At 29.7% G+C, this 11069-nt stretch overlaps 1 protein-coding gene across 1 annotated transcript; it reads left to right on the forward strand.

Annotated features, from left to right (window-relative positions):
- The first annotated feature begins 6824 nt into the window (after positions 1 to 6824).
- On the forward strand, positions 6825 to 10293 carry LOC124372467 (annexin B9-like). Its single transcript, XM_046830869.1, has 2 exons — positions 6825 to 7332; positions 8024 to 10293. The coding sequence occupies exons 1-2, from the start codon at positions 7204 to 7206 to the stop codon at positions 8144 to 8146; spliced, it is 252 nt and encodes an 83-aa protein (XP_046686825.1). The 5' UTR covers positions 6825 to 7203; the 3' UTR covers positions 8147 to 10293.
- Positions 10294 to 11069: the final 776 nt, after the last annotated feature.

The raw sequence follows: 11069 nt of genomic DNA on the forward strand, positions 1-11069 counted from the left end.
CTTTCATTTTGAGTTCTGTTATATCTCTCTACAATACTTGATTTCTCTTCGTTTTCAGTATGATAAATCTTAATGTTGTATTTCCTCAAAACTTCGTTAAATTCTTTATTTTTGAACTCTAAACCCTTATCTGTATGAAGTAAATTAGGAGGTTTATGCCTGATTTTTATCGCGTCTTTTACTATATCTTCGAAAGCTTTTGAAACATCCTTGCCGTTTTTTCTTTTGATAGCTCTTGACCAAGCATATTTTGAGAAAGTATCAATAACATTTAACATATACTTAAATCCATCATTTTGATCCGAATAATTAGACATTATAACTAAATCTGCTGCCCATAAATCGTCAATTCCTAAAGTTATAATTTTTCTCTTTTTAAACTTTTTTCGTACTGGTGCATGAATTTCTCTAGCTTCAATCTCTATTTCTTCTTTATTCTTCAATTCTTTCTTTACTTGTTTTTCATTTGGATTCTTTATAAATTGACTCTTATTTGTCTTACATTTGGAACATTTTGCAGCAATTCTATACAATCCATTTTGAGTTTGAACGATTTTTGAATCTATACTTTTCGTTTTTTTCTTACATTTGTGGCAGTGAATCAAATCCATTTACATATCTAAGATTTCGCTTCATAACCATACGGTACTGTATCAATCTTATTTTCTAGGACAATTCTCTTATCATCTTTAGCGCTCAGTGCCAACTTGTTTATAGTAACGGTGTACAACTCATGTTTATAACTTCTAATGCAAGTCATCTCTCTAAATTCTTCTTTATCTTCGAACAAACATCTCTTCAAGTTTTCGATATTTATTGTTTTATTTACAACGCTTCTCTTAATTCCTTTACACCTAACTGGATTTTTATCTAGATATTTGTACGAGTACATCTTCGATCTCAAACCACAAAATTCTTCTAAGATTTCACCATTTAGCTCGTCTTTAAATTTTCCGAAACAGTCGTGATCTTTTGGAAAATCGCTTGTATCGAAATCATTCAAATTTTCTTTAATAATTTTAAAAGGATCTCGTTTCAATTCTAGAAAATAACTGTCTGTATCCATGTAACACAGATTCAAATCTGGATCATAGTTCTTTAATTTGTCGTAATAAAACTCGTACATTAGCAATTTTGAGAGGTCGAGAACTGAAAATCCTATGTAGATTGGCTTGTTAAATTTTACTTTCTGTTTGTACATGTGACTCGCTATACAGTTGTCGTCAAAGATAGTGAAGCTTTTGAAGTTCGTTTTCTTGGCCTGTTTCATTGAAAATTCTTCATTTCCTAGTCTAATATCGCATCTATTTCGCACATTTTCCATACTTTTTCCAAAAACTGAGTTGTTCATTAACTTGTAAAAGTCCTTTTCGAAATCGCTAGTAGCTTTGGTTCTTATGTTTGTGTTAAAATCAATGTAATCTTTCATAAAAGGCTTCTGATCGAATGCAATAACTCTATTCACATGTTTCAAAATCATACCTTGTTCCAGATAGAATTTCAAATTTCTCGAATGAACAACGTATTCAGTTTTATCTAATAAAGTTGTGCACAACTTGTTTTTAAAATGTTCAGGAGCAAAAGGCAAATCCTTGTGATGTTCGTGTAAATTTGTTGGATATTCTAGATCAACTTCGAGAATATAGCCATAATCTTCGTCGCCAGTGAGTTCCAAAATTGTTTCTTTCCATTCTGCAGTTGTGTAAGTTTTCGGATTCATCCACTTGATATCACTAAACGGCAGTTTTTGCATAAGACCGTAACCATAAAGGTTATTAGCATCGACGTACAACAAATAGTTTTCGGGCTTTGTCTTATCAAAATCTTTTAAATATTTGTTATTTGCTTTCACATATCGTTTAATACATTGAGAAATGCCTCCACGAATGCCTTTTTCGATCATTAAATACATATCGTAATCGTGTATCAGTTGAAGCTCGATTTTAGTTAATTTTAACATAGCATCCCAAGCGAGACTAGGAGCAGTTAGATAATGAGCCGGATCAAGTTTATAACAATTTAAGCAAATGTTTCTGAAATTTTCGAATATATCAGCAAGCAATAAAACATCTTGGATGTTGTACAAATCAGAGTAATTTCCTAGATTTTTCTCTTTTAATTTGTTCCAAACATTTAAGTAGTGTTGATAATCTTTCTCAGATATGCTCTCGTCTGTCAAGAGTGTATAGAAATCTTGAATTCTCAATTCTTCTGTGTAATCAAGTTTTTCAATACTATCGATAAATTCATAAGGAAATATGCCTTTTCCAGACAATATTTTAAAAATCTCGTCTTCGTCATTTGGTTGTCTTGCTACAATTTCATTCAGTCCATCTTGTATAAAATGATTTGTATGTTTGAAGTCTTCTTTCTTTAAATTTTTCGCTAATTTTTCAATAGATGAGGCCATAAATCTGAATGTATCTACAAACGAAAACTTAACAAACTTTCTTGGCTTATCATTGTCGAACTCATAGCCATATCCAGAATTTACTGAATAATTTATATATTTTTCTTCTGAGTTTGCGATCAAATCAACGTTTCCATATTTCTTAGCTAATTCTTTTATGTACAAATGTGTGTCATAGTTACTCATATTGTGACAGAAAACTGGAATGTTTTGTGGAAATTTCAAATTCAGATTGCAACATGCATGAGCTGCGCCTCGAAACTTGCCGGTTAAATGACAATGATCTCTCACTTTATTATAACTCTTATCTTTCCAACTATCAGGAGTAAAACCATACTGAATTGACCCAACATCATAAGCAGCCCATTCACAGATATGACAAACGTTTGAATTTTGATACGAAATTTCTTCTTCTTCTGTCAATTTCATAGGTTTCATGTTCTTAGAATTATATTTTTTCGCTATGTATTTCGATAATTTATTGAGTTCTTCAATCAATTTTGTCGGGACGTTTTTCAAATCTTCTTCATTTTTGGCACGATAAACATATCGGTTTGTACATGCGATTGGTCACATTCGACACTAAATATAGAGTAAAACCATAAGGAATATGCTTCTGAATCTTGGTTGTAGTCGATCTTTGGGGATTGTTCTTGCATGTCGGAATTTTTTCTAATATGCTTTCAAAATCCATATAAATAACGTACGGATGGCTAAACTTCTTTTGGTAATTGGTAAATTTAGTTGTTTGACCTGGAAATGGCATAATTGGCTTACAAACTTCATGATTTTTACAAATTTCTAAGTGATCTGTTAAATCTCCAGATTTGTAGAAATGGCTTAAACATCTTCTACACAAAAATTTTCTTTCTTTATGTTTAGATAACTGCGAAGAAACAAGCTTATTTAAATCGGTTATCAAAACATAATGAGATTTATCATCTTGTTTAACATACAATAAATCAATGTTTGTTTCAGCGTCATATTTTTTCAGAAATTTGTAACGGAACAATATGTAGTTTTTTCATCATAAGTATAGATATTAATAGACATTTTTGGATACTTATACTTGGAATTGTAGCTTCGTTTTTCAAACAACTTTACATCTTTAAATGACATTGGATACTCAAAACCTGAAAATATTTCATCATTTAAAAATTTCTCGTATTGCTTTACACGTTCACAGTCTCTTTTAGGTTTTTCAATAGCGCATCGGATAGAGTAAATAAAACAGAAGTCATCTTTATTTTTGATATTTACACAAGCTTTTTTTACCTTGATCTCTTGTGGTAAATCGATATATGATCCTGCGTTCATCATTTCGTGTTTGTTAAGGCTCAAAACTAGTTGTTTACAACTTTTAAATGTCCATCCGGAACCTTTATTTGGATTATTCGTTTGTTCTCGATGTGTTAATTTATTAAATTGCTTAGTAATAAAGTCGTTTACGTCAAAGATTTCGTCTGCTTTGATAGTAAAATACATTGGACATGTTTGCGTTTCACCGTTCACTAAAGTTCGTTCGTATTCACATTCCAAAGAGAGATAACCTTTCGTATTTTTAACATTTTCTTGAAATTTTTCTATTAAACTTTTAATTTCTGGCCTCATAATTGATAGATACTTGTAAATTGACATGAAATCATCGTTCAAATTCGTTAAAATGTATTGTTTGAACAGACCGTGCATAGAGGACAAAACTTCGACATCGATGATATTTTCAGATTTGTGTTTATCTATTTGTTCGATCATTTCAGACTTAGTTTCTTCGTTAGTGTTGATAGATAACTTTTCGGCGATTGATTGAATTTTTTCATCACTAAATACTTTAAGATCTTTCTTTTCAACTTTAAAATTTCTCTTTAATTCACGTAATTTCTCAATATTAAACATGTTTTCGTGATCGGCAATTTTATTTTCTCTAGCCCATTGTCTTAAATAATTTAGTTCATTATCGTAAATTTGCTTGTTTTTTTCGTGACTTTTAGAATCATAATGGCGATCATAGTTTTTTCTTAAAATTTCTTTTTTGCAGAACGGACATGATATTTTTTTGCGCTCCATTTAGATAGAAAAATTTAAATGTTGCTTGTAAACCAACGACTGCGCCTCTCACGGCGAGATATCACTAACGGATATGACGCGGGCGAAGCGATTATCGTGAAGGTCGGTCTGTAGTCGCACCTCGTGCATAGCGCATTCTTTCGGAACTAAAATGACGGTAATGTAGATTGCTTTTAAAAATAAAAATTGTGTTCCCGTTAACTATTATAACATTTTCTTTTTTTAAATGTTAGATAATTTTACCTATTTTAAATATGCGTACATTTTGTTACTTGTAATTTTCAAATTATATTTTAAATTAATTTCTTAAATTTTTACTTCTCGATGGGCTGTTGTATTGTGTTGGTGAGTATATATGTCCGCGAATTCGGTTTGGTCGGTTAGGAAGTTTACTTCTGAACTGTTTCAATGCGAGTGGCCATAGCGGAGAAACACCAAGTTCAGAAGTATTCAGTACGTATTCCGGAACCATTTCTCTATCCGTATCTCGCTCTTCTCTCTCTCTAGCCTGAATATAGATCCTAGCCTATAAACGGCAGAAAAGATCGTGTCATAGGCATAAAAAGAGAGGGAGAGGGAAAGAGACAGAGGGAGGAGAAAAGGTCGACCGAGAAATGGTTTTGCACTTTTTGACTTTGAATTTTTATTGACACCAGTTCATGTCTTTCATCATATCGAAATAAATTGGTCCATGGACAACTTGCCTCTTTTCTTCGTCAGAATCACACACACACAATATATCTGTTTCGTTAATGTTTTTTCCATATAATTTATCCCAATCTACAACTAAAGCGTGATCTCTTATAAATTCCTTTGATAAATCTTGTTGTTTACAAAGACTTGTTAAAAAAACTGGCTGTGTAGATATTCCTTTGACTTCTTAATATTCCAACAAATAAATTATGAATTTTTGCATAAAAACGATGAAAAATGTCAGATTGTTGGTGTTTCAGTTTCTTTTGTAAAAATCGGAATAATTTTCTTATTTTTCTATTATTTAAATTACCATCTTCTATTAACTTAAACATATTTATACTATCTATGTTTGGAAGTAATTGCGGTTTAGTACTTAAAAGTTTTCTGAATTCGTTTTCATTTAAGGAAAACATCAACTGTTCTTTAAAATGTTTTGGTAATTCGTTGAACTCGTTAAAATTGTCTTTCTTTGTAAGTTTTTGAAATGCTAGAAACTGAAGAGAGCTTGGTGAGTTCATGTTGACTATTTAGTAGAAAAGTTTTTTATTAAAGTACAGTATGTTTTTAGTAAAAATGTTTTAAATTGATGAAATTTTATTAAGATTTCGAAGATTTTTCCTTTACTCGTAGCAGATTTGACAACATTTTACAAAGCACAGCTTAAGAAAGTAGAAGCAAACAGCTGTAGATTTGGTTAATTTTTCATTGAGATTTGCTGTGTTATTTCTCAGCTTCCTTTATGGTACATTGAACAGTATTTTACATTGCTTTTCAGTCGGCTCCGAAAGTGCGCCAGGAACCCCACATTCATATCTACTTATATATATATATACATACATATATATATATATAAAACACTTATTATTTAGCATTAAGCACTTATTTTTTTTAATATCCGAAAAATATGCTGCGCAAAGATAAAAAACCAGTGTATCATTCTGGGAGTTTATTATTATGAGTCGGAGGGTTAAAAAAGGTAGTGTCATCTGCATATAGAACACTCGTGGCAGTAACTGAGCTATTAATATATATCAAGAAAAACAAAGGTCCAAGTACAGACCCTTGAGTGACTTCACATTATTGACTTTAATTTCTTATAATCAGTTGCCATTAATACAGATCTTCTGACTTCGACCAATGAGGTAAAATTTGAAACTTTAAGAGGCTGTCATTATAGTCCACACAGTCAAAGGCTTTGTTCAAATCAAAGAGGGTGGTCCGAGCAAGGGCCTTATTTTCAAATGTTGCAAAAATTGAATGAACAGATATGTCCCTAGCATCAGTGGTAGATTTCCCTTTCCTAAACCCAAATTGTGATACATTGAGAATTTTATTTAAGAAATTGGGAGATTCTGTTGTAGATAAGAACTTCAAGTCATTTTAACAGAACAGGGATCATTGAAATAGGACAATAACTATCCAGCTTATTTTTAGGTCCTTTTTTATAAATGGGACATATATTTTGAGTTATCTTGAAAACGTTTCCTCCTGCAAGCATAAGTTTATACAGTTTCTGAGAAAATTGATAAAACTGGGTATAATCTGCTTTATAGTGTTGTTTGATAATAAATTTCACATATATAAGATTTTTTCAATCTCTGAGTTGCATTGAGAACCTCCTTATGTGTAACAAAACTAATAAAAGAGTAGTTATCAGTCACTGAGTTGAGTGTAGTTTTATTAATTACATCCATAGAGGTTACACAAGGACTACCAATTGATCTTTTGATGTATAAACAGATTCAATAAAGTATTGATTGTACGTGTTAGGAGATATCAACTGTTCTCGTGATAATCTGACAACTTATTACAATTAATAATATTCCAAGCCTCCAACACCTCAATTCAATTAAGAAACTCTTTATTCTTGTCATGCACATGAGAACATTTAAATAGTGTCAAAAGATTGAAGTTTTAAACCTCTTTGAGATTTATAAAATATTTGGTATTTTCTAATCTAATATGTTTTTTGTTTCTCAGCAAGATGTGTTAAGAGCAAAGTAGGATTTTTTGCGGAAAGGCTTCATGATTCAATGGCCGGTGTTGGGACCAAGGACAAGACACTGATCCGTATTATTGTGTCCCGATCCGAGATTGATCTTGGTGATATCAAACGTGCCTTTGAGGAGAAATATGGAAAACCTCTTGAGACGTACATTACAGTGAGTTTGTGTTATAAATAGTTTTTAAGGGTTAAGGAGTTATAACAATTTCTTATTGAATTTTTGTGCTCATTCATTTAAATTTTCTTATTGTTAATTATTACTGTTATCAAATTTCTTTTCTTCTCAGTATTTGTAGATTTATTTATTGAATGAGAAACCCATTAGAATCATATCTACAACTTAGCCTGGTGTCCAAAGGAGAAAACAAGCTTTAGTCCAAGCTCAAGAAATAGCTTATTTCTTATTATTATTAATAATAAGGTATATTAAAAAAATTATTTTGTTTTAATACTTTTAAAGTAATTTCCTTTATATAATGTGCATAAATTTAATACTAACCTTCTCTTTAGTTGGGTTTAGCCATTCTACAATAAACCTGGCAAGGAAACAAGGAAATTTTAAATTAATCACTTGTAAATAGTTATTCTAAATTAATAAAATAAATAAATCATTAAAACCTTTTAACTATCTCAATCTCAAAGAAATCTTGTAATTATTAGTAATTACTACATTACTAAAAACCTTTATACTTTGAGAAAACCAATACATTCTACTTCTAGTTCTGTAGTTAATTTACTAGGTACCATTATTTTTTAAATTCAGGTTATCCTAGAATAAAATTCTAGTGCTGGTTGTTACAATACCATTAAATCATCAGTACGGTTTATATTTTGACTTTTGTTTACAGGGTGACACATCTGGAGATTACAAAAAGGTTTTTGCTGGCACTGGTCTCCTAAACAAAAGTGACTGCTCTTCACTTCGTAACAAGGATCTGCGCTTGAATCTTTCTCTATTATGTATCTTATAATAATGTTATCTGGGGTCTAGGGGATTCTGATGAGATCTGTTGTTTGCCTACCATATTAATTATTATATATACAGTACATATACATTCTTCAGATTCTACGTCAAACAAATAATTGGCTTGCCTTTATATGTTTAAATAATCTAAAGGAATAAACACATGGACTGCCATATTAATTGAGTATTCAGAATGATAAAAGTGCATCTAATTTAAATTCTAGTTTTGTTAATTTTTACCTTTATAATAGCTATTTATTGTTTATATTTTAATATGTAGTGATTCAGTATTGTATTTAAATATATACCTTTGCAGCTTTCTTATCATAATTATTGGCATTCTACAGATCTCATATTTTGTTGTGATTTTTATGTGGGTGAATCTTGTGAAAACAAAATGTAATGCATTGACTTGAGATGCTAAAACTAATTTAAACACAGTTGTGCGCCTTAGTTGTTCACACTATTTACACTACATCATGTATTTCTGAAGGTGTCCACATGATCAATTATAAATATTTTAAGGTAAGTTTTCATTGGCTAAAATATACAGTTTTTGTCACATATTTTTTTGCAGTATTTTTAGATACATTTTTACACTTCCTAGAAATAAAAGAAGGTTATCAACATTAAACGGGTTGTAGTATGGTTAAGAGGGTACACTAAGTAGATAGGTAATTTGCACAAATTGTTCACACTGAAATTTTTAAGATTTTAAAATGGATCATCAGTGGTTATTTAAAAGTATTGTTCAGTAGTGAAAGTATACAAGAGGAAACAATACATTTGCCAAACAGTTAAAAAAAGAAGTGGATCTGTGAAAACGTTTTGCTTTTATTTAATGTAGGAAATGAGTAAAAAAGAAATCTTTATTAAATATCTGTTTGTTTTAGTTAAGTCTATACATAATGTTGGTGTTTGGAGGAAGGAACAATCATTATAAACTGGTACCTGCCATTTTAAACACTTGTATTAGTTGTACCATATCTAACAACATTAAAAGTCAAATATCAATTGAAAAATACAGAATATTATTAAGTGTAAAATATCAGGCAATTATCAGAGGTATTTTAAGTACAATCTGCTTCCGTAAGAGTCCTTAAAAGGAAATTATTCTTCAATTTTTATTTAAAATATTTTAAATTGTGGATTTTATAGTAATGAACTATAAAATTGACACCAACAATGTGTTTAAACATACTACTTTTTAAACATTGTGAGATGAATATGTATTGTAGGATAACTGGACAGAAACAGTATATTCTAGGTTGTCTGTTTATAGTGTAATAAAGGTTTAAAAATAATATCTAAACATTTGATTTGTTCAGAATTGTATTTATTTATTTAAGATCTTTGATGTTTTAAGAAAACTATAAATTGTATAACAATAAGACTTGCCATTAACTTGTGATCTGACTTGCAAAGTAGATGTATGAAGTATTTGTAACATTGATATCAACTTTTCTTTTACTTTCTTAAAGTCTTTCCAGAAACTTGTTTCGTTATAATATAATTGTGAACTTTTGTATTTATTGTGCTAGTTGTATGTCTAATATTAATTATGCACGCACAAGTCACTAAATGGCTAATGCACAACTATTGGAAATGCCAAAAGTTAATTTATTCCTAATTACTTAAATAATTATTTATTTAAATCTTGTAGAACCAAAAATTATTGTTTTTAAAATATCATTGTATCAAGAAATACAGATTTATGTTTTAATCCAAAGTAAAAAGTGTTTTATATAACTTACTTTAATATTAAATTTTTAGTGGAGGTTTAACAATGCAAAAGCTTATGGAACTAGGTATCGATGAAAGATTTCAATAAAGTCAAATATTGTGCTTCTTTAAATTATGTTTGTAAAGCTGTAGCATGTTGTAAATGAGTTATATCACAGAAATAAATAACTTTTATTATAAACTTAAATATCTACAATTGTATTAATAAAGTACAAGAAATCTATTATTTCTTGTTTTAGGGATAAATTATATTACTCAAATGTTGGAGGTATTTGTAATTCTTGTTGAATATATTGTCAATTTTCCTTGTTGCCTCTTTTTGAATTTTATGCTTGTTATTTATAATAACTATATTTTTTAAATGCTTTATAAGAACTTTTTACTTAACAATAAATTATTGATTATAAAATATATTGTTTAGTTTAAATTTATTGATTCACCATCTCCCATTATACATAACTGGAACAGTTTTTCCTTACATAATATAAGGTAGGAGTACGCCAGTCCACATGTTACGTAACAGCTTTGCAAGAAAGTTGCATGCAAATTTTCAAGTCTACAGATCATATCATTCCTGAGATGTCCTGCAGACAGGCAATCATATAGAATAAAAATTATTACAGCCCCCAGGCAAATAGAAGAGAAATTGTAGCAGCTTACTGATTAATAGACTTAAATTACGCCAAATTTGATGGATAGACATGCTAAGCGTTGACAACCATCATTGATCTTATTCTTCTCTATGGAGAAATTAAGTTTTATGTAAAATTTAATACTTACAGATAAAATATTTCTCGAGATATCTGAGAATAGTAAGCTATACATGTTACTTTAAGATTTTACACGTTAAAGTGTCATATTATTTTACTCATTTTGTTAAAAGATCTTTTTTTCAGTTATCTTGTTGCCATTATGGTTATTCATAAGATCAATGAAAAAATAATCGCTAATGCTCAACCAATCACAACACTTTTATTGATAATTCTAATTCTGTCAGCTTCTAAATGTGTTCCATACACGATTTATTCTGGTAGCCTTCAACGCAGTAATGTGAATACACTAGCAAATTTGGATTGGATTTTTTAATGTGCAAAATGAAATTGAAGATTTTAAAATAAATATATGATGGTATTTTTTATTGCTAATGAGATCCACAAGAGTGGAATACTTTTGTAATTAATTGAAAT

This window comes from Homalodisca vitripennis, unplaced genomic scaffold (assembly GCF_021130785.1).
Source record: "Homalodisca vitripennis isolate AUS2020 unplaced genomic scaffold, UT_GWSS_2.1 ScUCBcl_3302;HRSCAF=8757, whole genome shotgun sequence".
Taxonomy (NCBI): domain Eukaryota; kingdom Metazoa; phylum Arthropoda; class Insecta; order Hemiptera; family Cicadellidae; genus Homalodisca; species Homalodisca vitripennis.

What these genes read in the sequence shown, in the direction of transcription:
- LOC124372467 (XM_046830869.1), top strand. Translation starts at nt 7,204, where the DNA reads ATGGCCGGTGTTGGGACCAAGGACAAGACACTGATCCGTATTATTGTG. An exon ending in CTCTTGAGACGTACATTACA is followed by an intron (nt 7,333 to 8,023) that starts GTGAGTTTGTGT and finishes TTTTGTTTACAG; the next exon opens with GGTGACACATCTGGAGATTA.